This window comes from Purpureocillium lilacinum (assembly GCF_023168085.1).
Source record: "Purpureocillium lilacinum CBS 284.36 DNA, scaffold_3, whole genome shotgun sequence".
NCBI classification, from domain to species: domain Eukaryota; kingdom Fungi; phylum Ascomycota; class Sordariomycetes; order Hypocreales; family Ophiocordycipitaceae; genus Purpureocillium; species Purpureocillium lilacinum.
The window spans coordinates 2,496,863-2,522,143 of record NW_027072113.1 but is presented as its reverse complement, the minus strand read 5'-3'; the positions used below and the strand labels follow the sequence as shown (position 1 = coordinate 2,522,143).

The 25,281-nt window shown below is 58.5% G+C and overlaps 9 protein-coding genes across 9 annotated transcripts; 2 read left to right on the top strand and 7 right to left on the bottom strand.

Moving 5' to 3' along the window:
* Positions 1–1,410: 1,410 nt before the first annotated feature.
* Positions 1,411–3,008, bottom strand: PLICBS_004354 (uncharacterized protein; the record flags this gene model as incomplete). Its single annotated transcript, XM_018326916.2, has 4 exons — positions 1,411–1,976; positions 2,028–2,303; positions 2,382–2,484; positions 2,550–3,008. 4 exons carry the CDS (start codon positions 3,006–3,008, stop codon positions 1,411–1,413), a joined length of 1,404 nt encoding a protein of 467 aa, XP_018174378.2.
* An 844-nt stretch (positions 3,009–3,852) lies between these two features.
* Positions 3,853–4,638, bottom strand: PLICBS_004353 (membrane anchor subunit of succinate dehydrogenase, Sdh4; the record flags this gene model as incomplete). Its single annotated transcript, XM_018326917.2, has 3 exons — positions 3,853–4,205; positions 4,320–4,337; positions 4,485–4,638. 3 exons carry the CDS (start codon positions 4,636–4,638, stop codon positions 3,853–3,855), a joined length of 525 nt encoding a protein of 174 aa, XP_018174379.1.
* Positions 4,639–5,158: 520 nt separating this feature from the next.
* On the top strand, positions 5,159–7,126 carry PLICBS_004352 (tyrosyl-tRNA synthetase; the record flags this gene model as incomplete). The annotated part of the gene is made up of 3 exons (XM_018326918.2): positions 5,159–5,409; positions 5,463–5,819; positions 5,956–7,126. 3 exons carry the CDS (start codon positions 5,159–5,161, stop codon positions 7,124–7,126), a joined length of 1,779 nt encoding a protein of 592 aa, XP_018174380.2.
* Positions 7,127–7,353: 227 nt separating this feature from the next.
* PLICBS_004351 (nitrogen permease regulator 2) lies at positions 7,354–8,740 on the bottom strand (the record flags this gene model as incomplete). Its single annotated transcript, XM_018326919.2, has 3 exons — positions 7,354–8,108; positions 8,173–8,637; positions 8,698–8,740. 3 exons carry the CDS (start codon positions 8,738–8,740, stop codon positions 7,354–7,356), a joined length of 1,263 nt encoding a protein of 420 aa, XP_018174381.1.
* Positions 8,741–9,927: 1,187 nt separating this feature from the next.
* On the top strand, positions 9,928–11,312 carry PLICBS_004350 (uncharacterized protein; the record flags this gene model as incomplete). Its single annotated transcript, XM_018326920.2, has 2 exons — positions 9,928–10,359; positions 10,425–11,312. The coding sequence occupies 2 exons, from the start codon at positions 9,928–9,930 to the stop codon at positions 11,310–11,312; spliced, it is 1,320 nt and encodes a 439-aa protein (XP_018174382.2).
* Positions 11,313–11,669: 357 nt separating this feature from the next.
* Positions 11,670–13,057, bottom strand: PLICBS_004349 (uncharacterized protein; the record flags this gene model as incomplete). The annotated part of the gene is made up of 4 exons (XM_065600496.1): positions 11,670–12,199; positions 12,279–12,581; positions 12,741–12,876; positions 13,025–13,057. 4 exons carry the CDS (start codon positions 13,055–13,057, stop codon positions 11,670–11,672), a joined length of 1,002 nt encoding a protein of 333 aa, XP_065456568.1.
* A 493-nt stretch (positions 13,058–13,550) lies between these two features.
* Positions 13,551–15,323, bottom strand: PLICBS_004348 (uncharacterized protein; the record flags this gene model as incomplete). The annotated part of the gene is made up of 1 exon (XM_018326922.2): positions 13,551–15,323. One exon carries the CDS (start codon positions 15,321–15,323, stop codon positions 13,551–13,553), a length of 1,773 nt encoding a protein of 590 aa, XP_018174384.2.
* Positions 15,324–17,025: 1,702 nt separating this feature from the next.
* Positions 17,026–18,425, bottom strand: PLICBS_004347 (uncharacterized protein; the record flags this gene model as incomplete). Its single annotated transcript, XM_018326924.2, has 2 exons — positions 17,026–17,491; positions 17,749–18,425. The coding sequence occupies 2 exons, from the start codon at positions 18,423–18,425 to the stop codon at positions 17,026–17,028; spliced, it is 1,143 nt and encodes a 380-aa protein (XP_018174386.2).
* A 3,204-nt stretch (positions 18,426–21,629) lies between these two features.
* PLICBS_004346 (uncharacterized protein) lies at positions 21,630–24,851 on the bottom strand (the record flags this gene model as incomplete). The annotated part of the gene is made up of 2 exons (XM_018326925.2): positions 21,630–24,590; positions 24,687–24,851. The coding sequence occupies 2 exons, from the start codon at positions 24,849–24,851 to the stop codon at positions 21,630–21,632; spliced, it is 3,126 nt and encodes a 1,041-aa protein (XP_018174387.2).
* Positions 24,852–25,281: the final 430 nt, after the last annotated feature.

Sequence of the window (25,281 nt, the reverse complement as noted above, 5' to 3'; positions counted from 1 at the left end):
CATGACAACCAGTAGAGTCGAGGGCCGCATCTTGGTGCTGTGGAAAGAGATTCAAATACGTGCTGGATAAACTGATAGAATAATACCGTCTGTAGCATCGGGCAGTCAGTTAAAATGACGCAGTATCAGCTTGACGAACTGTTTTTTCCCCACGGCTGGGGTTTTGCACTTTATACCTGATATTACCTGTTGACAGTCCACTCGTTTACGCGATCCACTCAGTTAGCAGCCTTCGGAAATGGGACTGTACGCGAGCGTGAGTTTTCCATGTCCGCGGCATGAGAATGCCAATTAACATCCATCGAGCTGACTATTACGGTGAGGGAAAGCGGCCATCTATACCCCAGGGCGCCCCCTGTAGTGCACAATTTGCATGGCATCACATCCGGAGAACCATTCATGCGGCTAGAGGAATAGACTATTTCGAGCGCCAGGGCGAGCTGAAAGCACACTTAGCCATTCCGATTCATTACTCCGTATAGTTACAGGTACATATCTCGCCCGGGCATCACTTCACACTGCTACACGATGCGGTTGAGGTCCTCTACTAACACCTCGATAAGTGATCAGCATTCTTGCGAAGTAGACTGCTGGGGGTGCGGATCTCGTCTGAGGCGTTTGCAAGCGTATCTGGCGTCGTAGGCGCGCGTAGCCGTTCTATCTCAAACCGCTCACTGACTCGTAAGGTTGAGAGCTAAGGTGGCTCTAGCAAACAGCAGAATTCATACGGTGGAACCCGGCTCGTTTGTTTTAGGAAGCCTCAGGCCGACTTAGAGGCGCAGCCGATGCCAATACCTAACGTGTTTGCTGGTTTCATGTCGTGAGCAGCCTGCCAGTTTGCGTGAAGGTGGGAAAGGAGCCGGCCGGGGGGGCGGCTTTCGGGCTGGCGTAGCGACCTTGGCACGGAACTTCAGCTGGCCTAGTACTTATACTTCCATGGATTTAAGTTTTGACTGAATTCTGAACCGGCAAATCTGATGCTGAATGAACAAGGGAGAGGCTTGCTCAGGCACATGAAGCCTGCTCCGCTGCGATTGTATTCTCAATGAACGCGTGGCGGAAGCCGTTTCAATGCGATTAGCTGTAGCCAAGACGACTGGCCGCAGAGCATGTTACTAGCAGGTGATGAACAATGGCATGGAACATGAACTGACTGGCTTCGGTCTGTTTAAGCCAACGCTCAACGTTTACGATGGGAGCAGCATGTATAGCAATGTGATGTTCATGGGATAGTATACTGAAATTTATTGGGAACATTGTAAGAAAGCCTCAGATTCGCTCACACGACAGGCTTGCCATCAACATAGGTATCTAGGACGAGGCGCTTGGCTGTGCCAGCTCGCGGGGCATGATCTCGGCAGTTATAGCCGCAGCCGAGTACCACGCACCCAGGCCAGGGTCATTTCCGTACTATAACATGTTATCGAAGAGCACGATGAGACCGAGCCCAATGGGGAGATATCCTACCGCGATGAAAGCGATGGCCAGTTCTTTCGGTGTCTGCTCGTCTGGTGCGTGGTTGAGCCAGGTCACCGGCCGACGAACGTACGCGTTCTTGGTGACCATCCTCCCATCCTCTGGCTGCACTTCAAAGTTGACGATCCTCCGTGGATCGAGGATGTGATGGTTGTAAAAGTCATGGTCACGGAACGGACCGGCAGGCTCCGGGAATGTCCTGTTGTTGAGGATCGCTTGACTCGTGTACTCGGGCTGGGCAGCCTCTTCCTCGGCTGCAAGTTCCATGGTGTGATCTTCGCCTTCGTCCGAGCTGGGGTAGGTGATTTCGTACTCAAAAGGCAAGTCCTCTTCGTCTCTCGCATCGTGCAGCACGGCGGTGACACGCGCGGACTGGGCGAGTGCAAGGAGGGACTGGTACACGACCATGTCGAGGCCCTTGAGGCAGTGTGCGAGGTCCTTGACCGACGAGTTGGAAGTGTGTGGGTACGCGTGTGTGCATGTGAAGCCCAGTGTCGCGCCTAGTCCCGCGTTCAGCATCCGTAAAGAGTACTCTACTTTTCAAGCCTTACCTCTGGACTTGATGTCTGGCGCGTCGAGGAGTTCCTGCAAAGCGCGAAAGAAATGTAGCGTCTCGAGCTCTAGCGCGGAGAAGTGGTGGCCCATGAGCGCGGGGCCATACGCCGAGTACAGGTTGTACGTTAAGGTGACGCGATGGCCTTGTGTCACCTCGAGGACCTCGTGCTCGCAATCGGAGAAGAAGGCCGCCCAGCGAACGGCGTTCGCGTCCTCGCCCGACCAGTCGAAGGTTGTCTCTCGTCTACCGTGGCGCACCACGAGCTCGCCGCCTGATGGCATTTAGCCATATTCCAGCAGCCTTATAGCATGCCTCGTGGACGCTAAAGGGAGAGAAGGCTGTTGCTTACCTCGGTGAGAGTAGGGCAGGCACACAACAAGCGAACCCATGTGGTTCCCTGCCCGTGGAGTGTCAACATGGGCTTTGAACCTGCCAGAAGGGGCAGAATAGACCTGTCGACTCTGTATCAGCGGCCATTATGGGTATACCTTGCGTGGGGGAGACAAGGACTTGATACATTCAGCTTGTACAACTGCGCCTTGACCCCACGAGCAATCTGGTTTTGCCGCGCTCCGTGAAGCAACGCCTGCGCGATAGTGTCCACGACGCCGTCAGCGCTGGGGTCAAAGCTGGAGCAGAACCTGCTCTCATCCATCTTTCCCGCCTTGCGGTACTCCTCGTCAAAGACCTCCTTCTCGCCGATGCCAAACGCTGCGGGCTCGCAGTCCCTGCACAGCTGGTCGAATGCGGTTTGCTCGTCGGTCGGGACGGGGAAAGTGACTTTGCGGCCAAGGCTGGGCATCGCGGGCGAGTCCCAACGAACGACGATGGGGTTCGTGTCGCCTGTGACGGGAATTTTGCCGCCGATGGCAAAGACCTCCTTGTCGCCGACGGCAGCGAGGGCGGCGGACACGGCGGCGAGGAGGTTTCCCGTTGAACTTGACGGGACGCTGGTGGTCGCTGGGTCTTGAGCCATGGTCAAGAAATATGCAGTCGTTGCAAAGTCTTTGAAGGCTTTCTCGTAATCATGAAACGCAGTGAATTGCATTAGTACTGGGAGATCTAGCCAAACCCATTGGGTTTCCTCGACTTATAACTTCGCTTGCGAGGCATCTCGCGGAGCCTGGCTGCGCCGTGCCGTCACCGACGGGTCTTCCTGTTCACGGTCATGGTGAGCCAAAGGTTCCATTCAACTGGCAGCTTTCAGACCAGAATGCACGGGAGCTTCACGTGGTACGATTGTCGGAGCAGCTGGGATCAGGATGCCGGCGTTCGTTATTGCTGTAGGCAGTTGAGACACTCGGGTGCATAGGCCAATGGCGTCCCTCAGCTCCCGCCTCTTGCTGCCTTTTGCATGTCGGCCAAATTGACCCCAGGCAGCTGTCGCAAACAATTTTCTTCAATCAAACGATCGGGGTCGTGTAAGCAAAAGCCAGAGATGCTACATGAACATAGTTTCAACTGGCAGAGTCATCCGTGTCGGCGACTCTTTGGTTGGCATAACAGAGGTAGAGAGGAACAGGCATGGCGGAGACGCAAGTTTCACGCACCTATTCATGTCTGTAGTTGATCCGACTAGCAGAGTGTTGCGCAGTCGATTTTGTCCCGAAGCAATTGAGCCAGGTGTCCCAGCCGCGCGAGCGGTTAAGCCCGCGAGGCGCACACCGCGATTCGAACAAAGGGAATACATTGTCCTGTTTAACGAAACACTTCTATACAGGCGCCCTGCGACAGCGAGCCGCGCGCATACATCCAATCCCAGTCGTTTTCCCGTCCATGCACACCGCACACCGCACACCCATAGTCCCCGCTCTAGCCGTTTATGCAGTCCAAACCCGTCGGATGGCCTCCGTGACGCCCACGTCGTTGGTCTCAAACTCGTACAGGCCGACGCCGACGGTGACGGTCGCGGCGTTGAGCAGCCACCAGAAGCCCTTGCGGAGGCCGGGGTATCTCTTCTTGGGGATATAGTCGATGAGAACCTGCTGGAAGCCGAGGTGAGAGTGCAGCAGCACGGTGCCGCAGAGGATGGCGTCCATGGTGGGGTTGAGGGAGCCGGCGGCGAAGGGAGCGACCGTCAGGGGGACGAGACCGGCGGCGAGGAGGCGCTCGAACGTCCAGTGGTAGGAGCCGTGGGCCGAGTTGGGTTCGGGGACGGGCGCGGGATCGTTGACTGCGGCAGGTTAGCATGCACACTCTTGAACGCAGCATGTGGCGCGCGGCTTCAGCGTCGGATTCGACGGGTTGAAGCGCGCTTGCAACAGCTGTTTGATAGGTCGCGTCGCACCTCCGCCCTCAATTCTCTCTGCAGACAGGCACATGTTAGCACAATTCTCACATGCATAACCTATAGCACCACCATGGCACCACCGCCACCACTACCACCTCCATGGCCAACGCGGCTGGCCGATGGGTAGCGATTGGGCGCCGGAAAGGGTTCGGTGAGACTCACGGGGTCCCGGCGGCAGGATGGCGGATCGCTTGTTGGACGTGTGCAGGGCAGCGGCCTTCATGGCGGGCTGCTTGGCGAAGGCATTGCGGGCGGCGCATCGCGAGGCCAGGGCTGTCTGCCGCAGCAGCAGCGAGGGGCGCACAATTGACGCCATGTCGTCTGGCGATTCGGTGTCGGACGGGCTGCGGAGGGGGGGATAGGAGCGTGCGTCGTCGTCGTCGTCAGGCCGGCGCGCAGCAGCTTGGTGTCGGGAGCGTGGATGAAGTCAGGTGCGATGGACGGATCATGCAGTTGATTTGGTGACATTGCCGAGGATCTCGAATTGCGAGCTCGCTGATTGGCTGCGTGCCTTCCGACGCCCGTCATACAGCCGAATGGCCCGGCGCGCAACAACGTGATTCCGCGGGGCGCCCCTGTGCGCGTCGCTCATTGGCTGGCAATTGAAGATTGAGCTGATGCTGGTCGCATGTGAATATTTTGGAGTTGGACTTGGAGAGCTGCAGGACAGTCAGGTACAGACGGAGTTGGGTCGCATTGATCCGTCGAATTTTCTCTGAACCACGCAGCCCCGGCAACACAGCCTCGAAAATCGGTTTCGGCACATCGAACAGAAGTCACCGACCCTTCATCCCCTGCCGGGCCAACTTCGAGGGCGCTGCCCGCCCGCGGCCGCAATGGCGCCCCGAGTCGCATTGGCGAGCGTATCCCAAGCTCGAGCGCGAGCAGGCGCACGATGCAACTCGATACGGCCGACATGGACGCACGCTGAGACTCATCAAGCTCGCGGCATTGCCACGTCCTACCTGAGAAAGGTTGCCGACGGTGAGCGACGGTGGGAAGAGCGGGCGCAAAGGATACAAGACGGAGAACAGCGCCATGTGTGGGATGTCCTCGACGAGCGAGGCTACATCAAGGACGTCGCGGGGTGCGTCAATGTCTTCGCATGCCCATTTCTGCCTTTTTGCTAACACATGGCAGAAACACTGAAAAGATCAAGGAAATCATGCGCGTCAAGCGGATAGGCGCGTATGTCGGTGTCGACCCGACCGCCGACTCGATGCACATCGGCCACCTGCTGCCCTTCATGCCGCTCTTCTGGATGTGGTTCCACGGATACCCCGCCGTTACTCTTCTCGGTGGCGCAACGGCGCGCATCGGCGATCCTACCGGCCGGCTGACGAGTCGCGAGCACATGTCCAACTCGGACATCTCCAAGAACGTCACCAAGATTCACTTCCAGCTGTCGCGGCTCTGGCGCAACGTCGTCTCGCTGCGGGACAAGTACGGCTACGAAAAGGACTGGGCGGCGAAGCGCCACCTGTTGAACAACAACATGTGGCTCCAGGGGCTGTCGATTTACGACTTCACTAAGCGACTGGCGCGGCATACTCGCATTGGGCCGATGCTGACCCGCGACACGCAAGTCCCCCGGCTGCCTTCCTTGCTGTGCCTGAGCTAACAGAGCCTGCAGTGTAAAGAGGAAAATGACTGAGGGTGACGGCATGTCCCTCGGCGAGTTCATGTACCCTCTCTTTCAGGGCTGGGACTTTTGGCACATGTACAACAAGCTGGGCATCCAGATGCAGATCGGCGGGTCCGACCAGTTTGGAAATATTGTCGCCGGCATCGACGCCCTCAAGACGATTCGCGAAACCGAGGAGGCGCCCTACGCCCAGATGCCTACCGAGTGGCAGCACGAACCGATGGGATTCACCGTGCCCCTGCTGACCGATGCCTCTGGCGTCAAGTTTGGCAAGACGGCCGGCAACGCGATCTGGCTCGACGAGTTCAAGACGTCGGCTTTCGAGCTGTACGGCTACTTCATGCGGAGGTCCGACGACGAGGTTGAGAAGCTGCTCAGGCTCTTCACGTTCATGCCCCTGAGCAAGATCCAGGAGACCATGGTAGAGCATCGCGAGGACCCGACAAAGCGCGTTGCCCAGCACACTCTCGCGTTCGAGGTCCTGTCTCTCGTACACGGGTCGCAAAAGGCGCTGCAGGAGGCCCAGCAGCACAAGTTCCGCTTCGGCGGAGACCTGCCGCATGTCATCAACGAGCCGTCCAAGGACAGCGGCATCGTGACGCCCAACAACGCGCCCCGGAGCGACATCCAGCTGCCCCGCTCCGTCATGAAGCTCTCGCCTGCGAAGCTACTCTTCGCGACAGGCCTGGCGAGCAGCAACGCGGACGGCCAGCGGCTTGTCACGCAGCAGGGCGCGTACGTGGCCGCGCAGCCTGGACAGTCGCGCGGTCTGGTCCCGGGCAACCTCTCGTGGACGCCCATGAAGATGTGGTTCCCCGAGGAGACGGCCAAGTTCCTCATCGACGACCGCATCCTGATCCTTCGAAAGGGCAAGCACAACGTGCGCATCGTGGAGCTCGTCTCGGACGAGGAGTGGGAAGCGAGCGGCGAATTCTACCCCGGCCAGCCGTTCACGGGCGTGGTGCGTCGGATGAAGGAGCAGCTCAAGAAGGAGGCCGGGGAGAAGGGCGAGGAGCTGTCGCCGGAGCAGGTCAGCCGGGCGCTGCGGGAGAAGCAGACGCTCAAGGTGGCCAACAACCCGGACATTGAACTGCCGAACAAGCAGGAGGTGCGGGAGCGCGCGAGGGAGAGGAGAGACTCGTCGCGATCGAGGCAATAGTCCGACGCGAAACACCCTACTGTATTACTCTGTATACTAGTCACGCTGTATGATACCATAGAGCATGTAAGGCAGCTACATCATATTACTCTACATCAATCAGGTCACTCAGACCGAGCATCAGGGTTATCGAGCCAATTCTGACTATACCAACATATCCTCTCTAAAACTGAGCCGGTATTTTGGATGGTGAAAGTTATCTCTCGCGCCTCGACAGGGGATAGGTTTCATCTGTAGAATACGGTGAGATCACCCTTGGGCACCGGCAGAACCTTGAGCTTGTCCATAATCTCCCCGTCGGTCAGGTTCCTCTCCGTCATGATTTGGTCAAAGTGATGGTTCCCATCTGTGTACTTTTGCAGGGAGTCGCCTCCGGGCACGGGCCTGCTGTGGCCGGTGACGAGCGCGGCGAGGTACTGCTTGGACATGATGTACTTGTGGACGCGGTAGAGGCATCCCTTTATGACGCCAAACTGAACGAAGCGGCGCACGTCGACGTACGTCAGCACGTCAAAGCCGTTTTCCTGGTGGGCATGGATCCACTCGCGAATGCTCTTGCCCGGGGAGAGCGTCGTCATGAGCTTGATGAGGTGGTAGTTTGCGACGCGGACGCGGCCGTGCGAGACGTAGCCGGCGCACTCGTCGACCATGCCGTCGACGTTGTGGATGAAGTCGTGGATGCCGGGGCGGGGCGCGTAGCACGAGGCGAAGAAGAACATGTCGAGGAGGAGGATGGTGTCGTAGAAGAGGAGGTGGCGGAGGGCCGTCTTGGCGAGGTCGAGGGAGACGCCGGCGTCGTGGGCGATGCGCCGGACGTCGGACACGCCGTCGATCTTGGTGACGACCTTTTGCAGCGTCAGGTCCCAGGTCGGGTCGACGATTTCGGAGAACTTTGTCTTGGCGACGGGGACGTGCCAGCCTTGGACGACGGGGGGGTTGGGGTGGTGAGGGAAGAGCTTCATGTTGATGGTGTTGGCTTCGTCTGGACGAGGGGTCAGCATGGCGTAGCAAGACTCAGCAGTCGAGACGCAATTCGTAATACTTACCGACAGGAATCATGCACTCGCCATAGTTGTTGAGGTCCTCCTTGACAATCTCGAGCAGGCTCTCAATAGGTCGCCTCGCCTCGTCATCGTCGTTGGGCCGATGGTGGTGGAGCGCCTTGCCCTCGCCGCGGCTCAGGTACTCGTTCTGCTTCTCCATCTCGGAAAAGGTGACGGCGAGGCATCGCACGACATGCTCAAAGGGGGTGTGGTCGGCGTCGGCCTCGATGAGCAGGCCAAAGTTGAAGATGAACTCGTTGCGCTGGTACTTTGCGTGGGGGATGACGACGGGCTGCCCGAGGATGGTGTACTTGCCGTCGGGGGTGTTGATGGTGACGAAGCGGTTGCAAAAGGCCTGCCGGGGGATGATGTACTCTTGCAGGACGTCGAAGTCGATGAGCGGCGGGCGCGCAGAGGCGTCCGAGGCCGTGATGCATCCCGGGGGCGACTGGGCGACGATCTTGGGGCCTGGGCGAGCCGTGTCAGCTTGTTTGCTTGTCTCGGGTGGTTATGAGGAGTGAGGCGGACCCTCTTGCGGGAAAAAGCGCGCGTAAAAGATGCCCTGAATCATGGTGCCGTGGGCGCGGGAGCAACCCGCGACGGAGGTTGAGGAAGGGTAGGGCGACGTGAGACCGGGGCAGCGCAAGCGTTCATACCGGCTGTCGGTGGGTCAACCGGACTGCACGCCTGGGGATCATTTCACATTGACGACTGCAAATGCATGGAGCTAGATTGGGGTCGTGGAGGGCGCCATGGTGTGAGCTGGACAAAGGGTGCTGGTGCTTGAGACGAGACATGTAGTTGGTGAGCGTTGACGATGCCCCGCTGTTAAGGCGGCGGGAGTGAGTGAGTGAGTGAGTGAGACACGATATGGCCAAGCCACAGTGGCCTACCCGGCACCAGCCGACAATTGGACGGGACACACTTGCGCACACGCACATACATACACCTTGATGAGCATTGGAGAGACGGTGACAGCTTTCTTCGACCACTTGCGACTGAAGCGAACTAGTTTCAGCTGCTGCCTGTGGGACACGCGACGTGGTGGACGGCTCGAGCTCTATCTAGGTCAGGGGACACCCTAATGAAGTTTCGCGTCCTTTTTGCAGGGTAATCTAGCGATGCGCAAACTATCATCTATCGTCAATTGCCGTTGTCACAGGATTATGGGTGTTGTGCGGAAATAATATCAGTAAAGGTAACCCTGCTGCTGTAGTACATGGCTGCCACGGCGTCGTTCCTCCAACGCCGCGGGGTATATCGCGCGCACAGCGCCACGGGCTGAAGTCCGCTGGCGTCATTGTTGGGTCTAGCACCACCTACAGACGGGCACGGGCAGGCAGCCCGCCCAGGCGACACCCGCTTCTCTTGGCTGCTGTTGGCTTCCACCCGCAACCGCACCGCTTGGCGGCTGGTTGCCCCACGTCAATCAACGCCCCGGTGCCTCGCCACCACTAGAACCGTGCCACTCACTCCTCTCTGCCTACCTACTCCGTGCTGCTGCGACATCCGTCTCCCGTTTCCGACTTCTGCCTCACACCTGCTGCTCGCTCGTCTGCGCCGCTCCCTCTGTCCTTGGCCGGCAGGTTATTGCTTTCCAGCTGCGCCCGAGCTCCGTCATCTCCTACCGTCCACATTCGAGAAGACCTACCTACATCGCAGCGTTACTCCAGCACCCTCGCTCCAAACCACCCCCGTCACCCCGCTGCCAACCTTGCGCACCGACGTCGATACCAGCCAAACGCCCAGCGCCGCGACATGGCAGACAACGCCGAGGCGGGCGGCGACGCCCAAGTCACCTTCAAGGTGAAGACGTCGTCGGACAGCACGCACACCATCACCATGGCCGAGTCGGCCACCGTCCTCGAGCTCAAGACCAAGCTCGCCGGCGAGGACATGGAGAACATCCCCGTCGAGCGCCAGCGGTTAATCTACTCGGGCCGCGTCATGAAGAACGACGACTCCCTCGGCACCTACAAGATCAAGCCCAACAACACCATCCACATGGTCAAGAGCGCCGCCAGCAACCCCACCCAGCCTGCCTCGTCCTCTGCGCCCGCGCCACCGGCCGTGCCCACCAACATGGCGTCGGGCACCGCGAACAACCCTCTCGCCGGCCTCACCGGCGCTAGGTATGCCGGCCACCAGGTCAACCTCCCGGGCATGGACATGTTTGGCCCGGACGGCGGCGTAAGTCCGCACCCTCCCGCAGACGCGGTCACTTCGTGCCCCTTGGCTGACACTCTGATCCCCAGATGGGCCCGCCCATGGACGAGGATGGCATCCGGCGCATGATGTCGGACCCCAACGTCCAGCAGGCCGTAAACGAGGCCTTCAACAACCCCGACTTCGTCAACATGCTCATCCAGTCGAACCCCATGCTTAGGAATATGCCCGGCGCCCGAGAGATGATGCCCTTCCTGCGACAGGTCATGACCAACCCGGCCATGATGGACCAGGTCATGCAGATGCAGCGCTTCATGCAAGGAGGCGACTCGTCGTTTCCGGCCCCCGGGTCCACCGATCCGGCCTCTCAGGGCCAGGCCGGCGCGACCGGCGGAGAGGGAAACAATGCGAGCAGCCAACAGAATCCCTTCATGAACCCCTTCCTGATGGGCATGCCCGGTGGTGGCGCTGGCGGCGAAGGTCGCCCCAACATCAGCCAGATGCTCCAAGCACTGAACAGCATGGGTCCGAACCCCTTTGGAGCTCCTCCCGCGGCCGGCGCCGAGGGGGCGCAAGGCCAGGAGTCGCGAGAGGGAGGCGCCGCTGCCACCGCTGGTGCCCAGCAAACAGGCACACAAGGCGGAGCCGCCACGGATTCGACACAAGGCAGCAACCAGGGGCAGCAGCAAGCCAACCCGTTCGCGGCTCTGTTCCCACCGCAGGGCGGTGCGGGGGCCGGCAACCCCTTTGGCATGAACCCTGAGATGATGCAACAGATGATGCAGATGTTGGGTGGAGGAGCGGCGGCGCCCAGCGCGCCACCCGACAACCGGCCGCCGGAGGAGCGGTACGCGGAGCAGCTGCGGCAGCTCAACGACATGGGCTTCTTCGACTTCGACCGCAACGTGGCCGCGCTGAGAAGAAGCGGAGGCAGCGTTCAGGGTGCCATTGAGCACCTGCTCAACGCGCTGGATTAGTTGATGATGACGCAAGGAAAGCCATTCCGTGGAAAAGCACAGGAGGTATGACAAGTTGCAGTTCACGGTGATGCGACGGTGTCGGCCGTTGTTTGATGGTGACAACAGACGGAGCGAGACGCCCTGTTGCGGATGGAGGCAGTGTACAGCCGCCGGCGCTGCCAGTGAGACCAGATTAGGAGATACCTTGGCATGCCAATTGTGCCTTTGCCGTGATGCTGGGCATTGGGCAATAATAGTATCGCAACTCTGAGACTGCAGGTTTGATACGTGTATGATTACAACCATGAGCAGTGTGGCACGAGGCCTAACGTCGAACAAGGCTTGATGCATCTAACGCCTAAACCAGAGGCTCCATCACAGCTTGCTGTTGCCGTCCTGCGGAATCTTGACAACGACCTTGCCCCAGGTCCCCCGGCCTCCCAGCGCGACAAGCGCGTCCTTGACCCTCTCGAGCCCTACAAACTCCTCGTCATCGTAGACGGTACCCTTGAGCTTGCCCTCTGCGACGAGCTTCATGATGCCGCCCCAGACGACGGGGATCATGTCGCGCTGGTTGACGGCGTAGGCGCCCCAGTGGATGCCGACGAGGGAGATGTTCTTGAGGAGGACCTTGTTCATGGCGACCTTTTCGATGGTGCCGGCGGCGAAGCCGACGATGAGGATGCGGCCGTTCCAGGCGGTGCATTTTGTCGACTTGTCGACGAGGCCGACGGGGTCGTAGACGATGTCGACGCCGCGCTTCTTGGGCGTCAGGGCCTTGACCTTGGCGGGCCAGTCGGCGTCGTTGTACGACACGACGTGGTCTGCGCCAAAGGCCTTTGCGATGTCGAGCTTGCGCGGCGTGGAGGCCGTGGCGATGACGGTGGCGCCAAAGGCCTTGGCGACTGCATCATCATCATCACGGTCCACGGTCAGCACACTCATTGCGGTCTCACGACAACCGAAGAACAGGGACCAGCTCACCCTGCACGGCGGCCAGGCCGACACCGCCGGCGGCGGCGTGGACGAGGACATGGTCGCCGGCCTTGATGCCCGCGCGGACGACGAGCGCGCCGTAGCTCGTCGGCGCGGTGACGAACAGCCCCGCGGCCTCCTGGAAGGACCAGCCGTCGGGCACGGGCAGCAGGACGGCCTCCTTTGCGCAGATGCGCGTCGCGTAGGCACCCTGCGAGGCGCCGAAGACGCGCGCCCCGGGCTTGAACTTGCCGCCCTGGGGGGCCGAGATGACGGTTCCCGCGAACTCGGCGCCGGCGACCCAGGGGAACGCTGTTGCAGCGGCGTTTTAGCGTCCTTTGCTTTTCTTGTTCTCTCATGTCTTGTGCAATCATCTTGTCCCCTTCCTGATCCGCAGAATATGGGGAATGAAAGAATGAACGTGGAAGATGAGAAATGGGAAGGGGGCCGAGGGGAGAGAGAAAAACGTACGCGGCTGGTTCTGGTACTTGCCCTGCACCTGCAGGATGTCGAAGAAGTTGGCCGCCGCGGCTTGGACCTGGATGAGGTATTCGTCGGCCTTGGGCGTCGGGTCGGGCAGGTCAATGACCTTGAGATCCGCCGGGCCCTGCGTGATTCAAATTTGGTCAGTATCTCTGATGATATCTCATGAGGGCCCTCATCGTCACCACCATTGCACACACTGCCCAGCAGCCGTGGCAGATTAATGGAGTGGCAAAGCGTGAGAAACGGAGGGCAGAGAGGTACACACGCACCTTGACGTATTCCTTGATCTCGATTCCGCGCATCGTGTAATGAAAACTGGCCACCTTTCCCTAGAAAAATGATGGGTTTGGGAGAGATAATGTTCACGGCCAGGCTCGCTGCGAAACGCGGAGGAGTCTGGGGTAGATGCGCGGCAGTGAGTGAGACTCGGGGCTCGGTGCGGCGCGGGCGGCTGTGCGGGGCGACGTGCCGAGGCATCTTCGGCCGCGCCACTCCGAGTCCGGCAATTCGGCCGCGCTGGGCGCCGAACTATCCATCCTGCCCCCCGGTGTGCTCACCTAAACCTCCGATAAGCAACATACATTCAACCTTCATATCGGGATAAAGAGCTTGGTGTGGACTGGCATTGGTATGCACATTTTGCATACATACTATGTCATCGCGCCTATAGTGCGTTCGTACATTCTTGTTGACTCGAGACAATGTACGCTCACCAGAGGATGACACGGTCCAAGTGGACATTGAAATGCAAAAGACTGATATTAAAGCGTCATGGCCGTGGCACACTCGTCATGCTTACTGAAACGCTCGCTGTTGCTGATACACTTGATGGTTTTCTTTCACCCCGTACGGCCCCGTCGCTCCATGTTCTGTATTCCCAGCCATGTGGCCATGGACAACCTCGAGCTGCCCTCCATACCGCAGCGGCGTAAGCTCATCAATAACCGCCGCAGGAAGCACCTTCTGCAAAAGCTCCACGGGGTCCTGCGGCGCCCACGGCAAAGCACGCCTCTGTATAGCGGCCAAGACGGTGCCGAGCATGGCCGCGACGAAGAGCAGCCCGTAGATGATGAACCAGGCGGGAGACGAGCCGCCCACGCGCAGCACCGAAACCACCATCTTGACGTAGCTCCCGTTGTCGGGCATCAGAGTCGCCCTGTCGCGGACCAGATTGGCGTTTTCGACGTTTTGCCTCAGCAGGCTGTAGTACGCCTCGCCCAGCTCGCCCAGCACCTGCGCCATTGTCTTTTCGATTGTGCCGACTTGGGTTGAGTAATCGTCGTACTGGGCCGCGACCCAGCCGTCTGCGAGGCTGCCGCCTGGGCCGCCGTGGCCGTGGATCGTCATGTACTGGTCGATGATTTTGGCGAGCTGCTGCTTCACGGTCGAGCTCAGGGGAGACCCTTGCGTCACTGTGCCGTTGACCCGAAGAGGCGAGAGGCTGTCCTCGAGGCTTACTGTTGCTAAGATCTCGTGGCCGCCGTACGTGCACTCGAGCACAAAGGGCGGGCCCATGACGTTTCCCGCGAAGAAGAAGCCGTGGATGGGGTCGCCGTTGTTGTCGTTGACGTAGGAGCCAATGTTGAACGGAGTCGTGCTGCTCCTGTCGTAAATTACAGTGGCGCCTCCAAAGCTTGCTTTGCTATAGTCGAATGAGACGATCTGGGGATTGCTCTCGTTGCCGTATTTGGTGGACTTGATGCTCCAGGATGCCGTGGCGTTGTTGCACGTCACATCGACAATGGTGCCAAAGACGGCGGCGTCCATCCGGTCAAAGGTGTAAGAGGTGGGCAGATTATATCCATCGGAGGGACCCGAGTATTGGATATACGACGACATGTTCAAGCCGATGCCAGACGTGTTGAGTCCTGGATAGTTTGTGCTGCCGATTGCGCCCGACTCCGTCAGGTAGTTACCCGGCCCGACGTTCCAGAGCCGCCCGTTCGCCTGCGACGCACGAATGTACGCGTCTCGATATAGGAAGCTACTGAGGAGCGTAACCTCTGCAGACGTGGTGACGAAGTTGACGGAGCGATCGGCATTGCGCACCGCGCCCCCGGTAGGAAGCTGGGCCAAGGAGTATGATGCCGACGGATTCGTGACGGTGACCTGCTGCGTATGGATGCCAAAGACGGCAACAGTCGCCGCGCTGGTCAAGGACGAAACGATGGTCGCGAGGATGAAGAACGTCCTCGTCGCGGGAAACCGCCGTCGCCGAAGCTGCTGCCACCCGCGCTTGGCGGTCAGGGGACGCAAGTACATGGCCAGGATGCCGCGGGGGCTCTCCAGCTCCCTGCGCGACAGCAGCTCATCGTAGCTCGAGAAGCCCCAAGCCAGGAGCAGGCCGACGGCGGTGCCGAGGACGGTGCACCCCACGTTCCAGCTGTTGACATCGGTGTGGATGACGGAGAATCCAGGAGACGACTTGCCGCCGACCACATATGGCACCTGCTGGATGTAGACGCCCAGCGCAATCAGAACAGCGAGACAGAATGCCCCTGCGAGGTTGACCGCTAGAGGCAGGCTGTATGGGGGCTGCGCATTGTGTTTGGCGTGGTGGTTGCTCATGGTGACTACGAGGGCATATGTGAGATGTTGAATGGGAGACTCTCCGCGCAACCTGATAGTTGGCACATCAACATGACTAGAAACGGAAACAGAAAAGGAAGGGAATACTCTTGCGGCGCCAAGCACATAATATCGTCCCGTGAAGCCACCATCTTGATCAACGTGTTCTGCCTCGCTTCGGCACGACCTGAGCCCCTAGTGACCACGCTCAGGCTAGTCTGGCCAGGGGGCCATCAAAAGGGGAGCGCGAAGGACGATCCTTCAGTCCGTGAAGCGCAGTGATGGACAGCCTTCACAACCACCTCGCGCAATCTTCTGCGCAGCCTCTGCGACAACTCATGGCAAGCAACCATAAGGCTCAATAATGTTGTGTGAGTCTGCCTCTGCCATTCCACAACAAGAACAGCACCACATAACAGAGCCCGCGATTCCGGAGATGGTTCACCCCCAACGGTTCCTTGCGCGAACGCGTCACAGAGCAAGGGTCAACGGATCTCGCTGCTTGGCAAGGGTCCTCACTCTCCAGGGTTCATTTGTCCACTGGGCTGAAGCACTAAGTAATTTCCAACGGCACTCACATCTCCGGGACATGCCCGTCTGCGTCGTTGAAATGGTTTGTGGCGGCGGGGGGCTGAGGGTCAGCGGCCAATGGAACGGCTGCGCGGCCCGGGATGTTCAACCGTCTTGCATGAAGCAAGGGCTGGGTGTGCAACCAAATCGGCGCAGCTTCGCCCGAAGATTACATGAGGGTGCCTTGTGGGCTGCCTTGGGTTCCGAATATCCGTGTTGAACATCACCCCTCAAGAGTCTGGTGATGCAAGTCAAGAAAGTTGACATTGATACAGCCTGATTGAACAAGAAGTATGTCTGCACCCTGAGGGATCTGCATAGGTATGCCCTGTGAACATGAAGGGCGTGATCCAACAAGGCGTAATCACCAAAGACGCGCGGCTCGAAAGGGGGCTGCCGCCTGGCTGCACGCGCCGAATGTGCGTGTCCGCAATGTCAAAGAAGCAAACATACCAGCAACGAAACCCATGAATTGGCAACCACGGACGATAACTACTGCTCTTGTATGTGAGACTCCAAGCGTGAACGTTACATGCAATGGAAACTCGGAGCAGCTCGGCAGATTGGAGAGGGGGCTCCAGTCCAGTCGCCATAGCTAAGCACGCACCAAGATTGCGCCAAGCTTCATGTTGCGATTGCGCAAGAGTCGGCGGGGAACTCTGTGTTCGATGGTCGTCATGTTGTGCTGGTTTCTAGGATTGTTCTCTCTTTGAATCAAGGACGTCTTCATCACACACAATTATGCCTATCGGAAGCTAGCCTATTCCCCTTGTGAATATATTCTCGCAAACGTGTGGGTTTATCGCAGCTTGTGTGTGCTGAGGCGGCAAGCACATCATCTAGTATCTAGTAAGGGGGGTCAGCAAGCCGGAGCCTACGTGTACTATATACGACACTATTGTGTAAGGCGAGAAGAGCTGTTAGACATTAGCACTTTTGTGTAGTTGTGGTCGCTGATCACTTCGCCCTTCATGTTGTATATCACGAGCGCCTCAGAAATGAGGAGACGATGACTTTTCCGCGACAGTGGTCCATTGAATATGTACGGTGATTTCGGACCTGAGGTTCCAGCCTTGCACGTCAAAACGCTTTTCCTTTCAACGCCTCCAACGCCAGACCCCCCATTTTTAACCTACAAAGCACGACCGTATGTATGTGCATCAGGAACCACGTTAGGCTCCGCTCCCCAGTCCGTCACACTATGCGTGTGGCTGCTCCTCGCCCGGCTCCCCTGCGTCGTAATCTCCCAGGACTTGCCGCTCACGTGCTTTGCCAGGTCGTCCGTCATGGGTATCTCGACTGTCGATGTCGACACGCGGACCTGCTGATGGACAATGATGCTGCGGGTGGCGATCGTGCCGCGGCCGGTGGTGACGGTCCCGTTGCGGCCGCCGTAGGAGCTGTGATCGGATCCGCTAAAGACTCGCGGGAAGATCCGCACGAGGATCAGGCGCAATGTCGGCAGACATGTGCATATGATGCCGATGTTGGTCTCGATTGTGGACCACCAGGCGACGTTCCACTGGTCCCAGGTTGGGTTGAATGAGTTGGCGAAGTGAATGAGGGATTGAAATCGGAGGACGGAGACGATTGTGGCGCTGCGAATCAGAAGTTAGCTCAGACTCTAGGCAATATCTCGAGTGTCCCTGTATCCAGACACCCAGACCTGCGAAGCCAGATCAAGGCAACTTTCCGCAACAACACTGTTGCAATCGGAGGGCTAGCCTGCCTGACAGCAGCAGCAGCTGCGTAGCTCGTCTATGCCACAATGGCCAGGCAGCATTGCGTGATGTGAACGAGCCGGGCGGCGGAGACACAGTCGTGGGCAGGAAAGAAACTTGGAACTCGAACTTACAACGTGCCCGTGAGGAACATGATGGCAACGCCAACCTTCTTTTTCCAATGTAGCTCCAGCCGGCGTATCTGACTCAGGGGTATTGCCAGGAGCCAAATGTCCACGGCAACGTTGACGGAGCCGTGAACCCATCCAGCCGCGTTGATGTCGATACACTTTCCAGGCCTATCCTCCACCCACTGCGTCCAGTAGTAGCTGATCGGTGTGCATTGAAATATTGCAGTTGCGACTGCTGAAATGCCAGCAGCCACATTAAATGCAGCCGTGCCCCAGAGCAGGCGCCGGATAGCGACGCCCGGAAATATGCCGAGATAGAACAGGGACAGGGCGAGTTTGACCATGGCCATGAGCGTCAGATATAGGACTTCCATGACGTAAAAGTAGAGCACAAAGTTGGTGAGTTCTTCTGCAGGCAACGTCCATACGTCTCTTCCAAGACCGTGTTTAGTGAGCCCCTGAGTGTTGAGAATCGTTGTGGGGATTCCGATGGTAATGGCTGCGAGCACGACCCAGTCGTCCGCTCCAAGGGCACGGCGGTGGCTGAAGGCACGTTTGAAAATGGTACGTGCAACGACCACGAGACCTGTGATGGTGCCCAGGGTGATGTTCATGACGTCGTAGCGTGTGGAGGCGTCGCGACGCGGGCGCTCGCAGGCTGTCTCGGTAAGGTTCTTCATTTCTGTAGCATCACACACAAAGCGTCAACAAATGGTTTATTGTGTGAATAGCTCATGGATATGTAGAAAGACTGACTAAAGGCATCGGGTCTGCTGCATGCCGCAAGCACGCAGCTGGTCGCCGTGTCTTCAATGCCCGTATGGGAGCAGAGACATTTGCTGTCCGAGCAGGCCGGATCCGCGAATGCGGCCTTGAGGCATTCGGTCTGATATCTGTTAGCCTCATCTTGTGTTCAGCCTGACGGCAAGGAAGAGCATAAAGACTAGTCCTTGCGACGTACAGCACATGGCGGCGCCCGTGTAAGTGTTTCGGCGAGAGAGTCATTGTCGAACCGTGCCCAGAGGGCATCTCCATGACACAGCGAAAGGCATGGCAGCGTTATGACAAAAAGAAGGAAACATTGCCGTATTGCTTGCCTCATACCGGCTCTCTGCGTGTGGACGCCGTGCAGAATTCGAGGTCGCGCATAAGCATCCGTCGACTCCTAGATTGAGTCGACAACTCTTGTGCTGAATGATGAACATGTGCCTTACGAAGGCTCGTATGCATGAAACAAAGGGCCCAGGAACAAGCATTACGTGAAACGAGGCCCGGGACAAGAGTCAAGGGGGGGCTTCCACAACGTGATATAAGTTGGATATTGTCCACTTCCCTCTACCCATCGAATCCATGCGGCAGAAACCGTCCCGGCCGGGCGGGTTGTCAAGCCCACAGGCTGGGGGATCGTCGTCTCCACCCCCGCAAAATGTGTTGCCCTGAAGAGCCAAGCTCTGGGGTGCCGCGGACTGGGGTGTCCCCTTGTTAGCGGCGCCGCCCGGAGCCCGTTAGCCCTTACCCGTGGGTTGACAATTCCAAAAGACCCCGAACCCAACAGCTGAGCACGGCATGTACTGTGGCTCTGCCGAGGCACATGCCCATTATGTGAACGCGGGACGTGAACCGCGGGGCTTGTGATATCGGCCAACTGAAGGGCGTTCACCTTTCTTCTTGGTTGCCGATGTGGAAGGGTGATCTGCTCTAGGACCTACCTGCCGATGATCGTGGAGGTAGTGGCCCTTGATTACTGGTGCGACGTCGACACCGGGAGTTGCGACGGGAGTCGGCGACGGTCGGGAGGGAACTGCATGGCAGGAGACGCCAACGGAAGAGGCCGCCCTGGATGAAGATGCCTTTTCTGGAGGGAAAAGAGTCCAGGCACATTGTCCAAAGAGCCCCTAAAGGTATTGCGCGTAACAGAACCTTGCTGCTTTGTCAAATGTGTCTTTCATGGCAGGCAGGGTTATGGGGCTCCGCCTGCGAGACTATCGATTGCGACGACCCGCTGCGATCCTTCAAGCGGGACCCGTCAGTGTCAATTGTCAAGGCTTCCCGCGTGGTAGTGCAGATTTGTATTCGTCGTGCGGCTTGGGCCTTGCACGACTGACTGAGAGCTGAGACGACGGGACAGTTCCGCGGCATCACTATGCTACATTTAAGATGGTAACGCAAATCCTCGCACATGAGATCCGAGCTATTTGCAATGCATGCGTGGCTGAGGCACCGACTTCTACACACACCGAGGCACACCTGCGGATTACGTACAAACCAGGCATGAAATGGCGTGGTCGCCCACGCCCCGCGTCCTCTTGGCGCGAACCGGGAGTGACGAGACCCGGTGCCGCGAACGACGCCAGGGATACGAGTGGACGGGTGAAGTTGTCGAAACCCGGGACTGGACATTTCGAGTCATTGATCGACTCATGGAGTGATAAAGGCTCCAATTGCCGCGAAGGGAGGTGAGCATGATACGCCCGAGTGGAGGTCCTCAACCAGGAAGACCGTTTGATCATGAACTGCCCAAGCTGCCTGTGTTGAACTGTTGGTGCTATGGGCTTCCCTTCCCTGCCCCTGCCGAGGCAGCGACCAGGGGCGAGAACCGCCAAGCATGCATCGCGGGTGTAAGTTGCGATGCGACTGGCTGAGGGATGGCTTGACCCGACCCGCAGTGAGACAGGCACACGCCGCTTGGCACTCTGGCCGTTGAAGAATGTCGTGTGATCCGTCACAACTGGCGAACACAGCCGCGACATGAGAAAGACTTGTTCCGATGAATGCTACAGTACGAGATGAGTCCTCTAATACAGTTTTTACCAAATGCTGAGATGCTGCTTTCCTAAGTGGTGCTACGGATGGAGATTTGGATCACCGGCCGTGATATACGGCACGTCGGGCCAACTGTGAGTCGTGACAAGCCGGCCGGCCTGCACTCGTCAACCTCGTAAAATCCTCCCAGGCCCTGGTCGGTCGAATCCTTCTGTGCGTGACAAGACATGCACCCCTGCATCATGTTGGCGACGGCGCAGTTCTGTGCAGATGCAGTGCATCCAACGGACTGGACTGCTCGTGCATGCCAGACATTGGGGTAATATGCATGTCTCTGGCTGCAGTATGCGGCCTGGCCTCGGGACAATGGGTCTGCGGAGCGCTTTTGGCTTCTGACAGACTGAATGCAGCTGCTTGGAGTGGTGGTAACCTCCTAGTCCTCGCTATATGCACTGACAGACCGACGAGAAGACGGAGGATTTCAGTCTTCGTTTTTCCTGGTCCCAGCTTTCCCACTCCTCCGTGCAAGAGCTTCGGCGAGGCGTGGAATACAACTCGGCCAAGAAAGAGGATCTCGGGGAGCGGCGCTGCTTTGCGCCTCCCGGCCTCGCCAGATTTCGACACTTGGTGCAGATGCACCCCGCAGCGGGACACCTGAAACGCGGCACGTCCCGTCAAGCCTCTCAGATCAGGGCGCAGACGCAAGATGCGAGACGGTAGATGAGAGATGGTAGGAGCTTTATTAGGGGAGCCGCAGCGAATAGATAGATTGATTTGAAAATGGATTGTTTTTGCATCACTATCCATCTTATCATTCGATGCAGAAGAGACGGGCCGGTTTACAAACTACTGTGCTCGCCGCTGTAGATCCATCTATAGCATCAGGCAGCTCATAGAAAAATGGAGGGTATGCCGGCACAATGCGAGGAAGGACTCGTACATGGCAATAACATGGGCCAAGGAAGATCCGAGACTACGCGTGGGGCAAGAGTCGTGCTATGTGGAAACGGCAATGTATTGCGCTCAAGAGCTCAAGAGCATGCAGGTATATCATTATCTAATGCCATCATGCTGTGGTTCGTCACGTCGTGCACAAGTCCACCTCACCTCACCCCCCCATCTTATTGCTGCTGCTGCATCGCCCGGGCAATCTCCTGAAACTTTGCCAGCACATCCTTGTCCACGTTGGCCGCCCACGTCTCCTCGAACACGGCCTCACCCCCCGCACGCGCCACCAGGTCCTGCAGCCGCGGCGCGACAAAGCCAAACGCGTGCACCGAGTGGACGGGGTCTCTAGTCATCATGCGCCGCTCGGCGTCCGTCTTTGGCGTGTCGTACTCGGTGGCCTCGAGCTCCCCTGTGATGAGCGTGTCCGTGTTGTTGGCCACGCCGTCCTGCAGCTCCATGATGATGTTGGTCCACATGTCGAAGTAGTCTTGTAGCTTGCTGAGGACGAGCTCGTGCATGGGGGACTGGACCTCGAGAAGCCGGGTCAGACCGAGCAGGTAGAGCTTCTGCCGCTCGAGGTGGTCCATGCTGAGCAAGTGAGCAAACCACTCGGACGAGAGCCATGCCCAGACCTGGTCGAGGCTACCGAACGTGGTGAGCATCTGCACAAACAGGTTGGGCTCGGCGAGGGCAAGCCGCGCAAGTATGGCAAAGTAGTCGCCTTCGGTAACGGTGTTGAGCTTGCTCACTCTCCGGTTGGGGCCCGTCGTTTGGTGCGCCTCCCAGGCATCCCGGAGGTTGGTCATTATCTTGTTCATGAAACCCGTCTCAATCATGTCTTGGATGATGACGGAGACGCCGTTTGAGCCTCCCAGCTCGGCGGCTGAGCGGATTAGGTATTCGACGCACACTGTCCCAACGCGCACCATCTCGCGGCTCTTAGAGTCTAGCGTTCCTGCCAGGGCAGTGAGGGTCGGTCGGCGCAGTCGATCTTCGAGCATCGCACTTGGCGCAAGGAGCAGGTAAGACTCGACGGCAGTGAGCGCCTGGTATGCGGTGTCGGATTGGTACTCCAGCAACGGCAGCGCCATCTCGGCGAGGTTGATGACTTCGGGAGCAAGTGGCGCGTGGCTCTGCATGAGGATCGAGTTCCACAACTCGAGCGACTCGTCAATGAGATGGACGTGCAAGTCCGATCCTGGTCGAGCAGCCTCAGACAGCAATGGGATCATAAAGTTTTGATACCGCTGAGAGTTGCTTCCCATGCTCATCACAAGGGCGGCAAAAATTGCAATGACGGCCTGCTTAATCATGTATTCTTCGGCTCCGGACCCCTCCCAGACGCTGGGAAGGGCCGCCATGAGCTGGTCTCCGAACTGTGAGACCTGCTCCTCCATTCTGGTCACCAAGATTCTGATCGATTCGAGAATGGCGAGCTTCGTCTCGTCCACATCGACGCTCTGTGTAAGCTGGATGAGCTGCGTGAGAACATCCGAGGTGTATGGCAGGAATGCCTCTGTGCTAAAGCCTAGCTCGTCGGCGATCCATCGTAGCTGCCTGGCGGCTGTGATTCGGACGACAAGGTCGTTTGTCTCGTCGTTGGGGTTGAGGAAGTGCTGATATATTTGATACACGACAGGTCGGCTGTCGTCTGAAAGCTTGACCGGTGCCCACTGGCTGATGAGAATCGCAATGCGCCGGCGCAGCACCTTGTGGAGGCCACCTTGCTGCTGCGCGTCATTGACAATAGTCGACCTCAGCACGGTATCAAAGTTGAAATCGTTGCAGACATGGGCGGCGGCCAGGCCCATGGCAGTATACACCGCTTCCTTGGTGGCGATGTCTGCTTGCGGCGACTGAGCCGACTGGAAGTACGACAGCAAAGGCGGCACGATGAGCTGCTTGAAGTTTGTGAGGAGGTCCAAGAAGAGCTTTTCGGCGCATGGTCGGACCTCCCACTGGTAGGCGTTTCCCTCGCTCTGCTCTTGCTGTTCCCAGTCCTCGGGATCCTCCTCCCAGGCCTCGAGGTCCGACCTACGGAACACGAAGAGATGGGTGATGATGGCGTTGGCAATCGGGATAACAAAGTCGTCCTTGAGAAGCTCCGTCTTGATGATGGTCTTTGCTTGCTCCTGCTCCGCCTTGGTCTCTGGCGTTCGGTATTTGAAGGTTTGCACCGGCTGGAAGGCGATCCTCACGCAGGCCCGGAGGAGGAGAAGGCCTCTTAAAGCCAGCCGTTCTTGCAGAGGCCCCTCCACCTTGGCCTTTGCGGCGTCACCAGAGCCTTGCCTGATGCCACCGGACTTGTCGAACACCTCGGCAAACTTGGAGACGAGGTCCCAGTAGGCATGGACGAGGGACAAAGAATTGGGGAGGATAGAAAAGCTCGCTGGCTGCTGCTCAGCCACGTCGATGTGCAGCTTTGTGAACTGCAGCAGGTGCTTGCCGATGAGGTCCTGGACGGCGGACGGGTTCTTGGACTCGCGGTCGACAATGCTGAGGAGCTGGCCAAACTGGTTTTGAGACAAGGTCCAAAATTGCTCGACCGACTTGTCGGTATGTGGCCGCTCGTAGCCCAAGACGATTAAGCGTCGCAGGACCTTGAGGGCCAAGAGGCTGCTGTGCATGGCGAGGCTGGCATCCTCTTCGGCGCCCTGGCCGCTGCCCAGATATGAGGCCCATGCTGACGACTTTTCCGAGTAGATCTCGCCGAGGACGTAGACGATTTCGGGCGTGACGGATTGCAGCGCAGTCTGCGACTTTCTTAAGCGGGCCGTTCCGAGCTCCTTGACGACGCGGAGCAGTATTTGGAGAGCGCCGTACAGCTGGCGTGGATTGTTGTCTTTGGACGAGCGAAGCAACGCGATGATGCTGGGCAGGGCGTCGGGCCAGTCGGCGGGATAGTCGATCCTAACGACCTTGGCGACAACCAGCGCGTTGTGCAGAGCCAGGTTCTTCTCCTCCTCGTCGAGCGTGCCCTGGAACAGCTTGGAGCGGATCAGGTTCTTCTCGTCGGGCTTGATGCCGTTCTTGACCTGCGCGTAGAGGCGCCAGTACTTGTCGATGCCGTTCTTAAGCTGGATGACGGCGAGGAAGCGGATGCTCGTGGGCAGGGACTTGTCGAGGTAGACGGCCTGGAGCGAGTTGGAGTCGGGTCAGTCAGTCAACGTTCGCCTCCACGTCCCGGCCGTTTGTTGGAGCATGGACTATCGGGAAGCGCAAAAGCATACCTGCAGCGACGAGTAGTAGCCCGGGTGCTGCTCCCACGACGTGAGCTGCTGGCCCGCGGCCTGCCGCTGGGCAAAGTCATGGGAGGTGGCGGACTCGAGGGCGCGGCAGAGCGTCTGGAAGCTCAGCGGGTTCGTCTCGCCCGGCACCTCGATGGCGAAGCTCATGGCGACTGGCGCGGCCGTCTCGCGGCCTTGGAGGGAAACAATCGACAAACGTCGCCGTGGGTGCGTAGCGCGACGGATTCGAGCTCTCGGTGTCGCGTCGTTGGCGGGGTGGGAGTAGAGGGAGTTGATGAGGGGCCGCGAGCTGAGGCGGAACCTGGAAAATTGGCGGTGGGGTTTTGGTCAAAGCAAACGGGCTGCGAGTATAAGTGGAGGCACAGTCTGTCTACCTATATGTCTCGAGTGCCAGGTTGAATACGAGGCAGGTCGCGCTACAGGCGCCTGGATGATAGATCGGCAGTTTCTTCCCCTGCAAGTTATTCTTCGCATCTGATGGGTATTGGGGCTTTTACGGCGCCTGAGCCTGCATGCCGATATCAGTTGGCATCCGGCAGCCCAGCAGCGACAGGCACCCAGACGCTGGTTCTGGTTT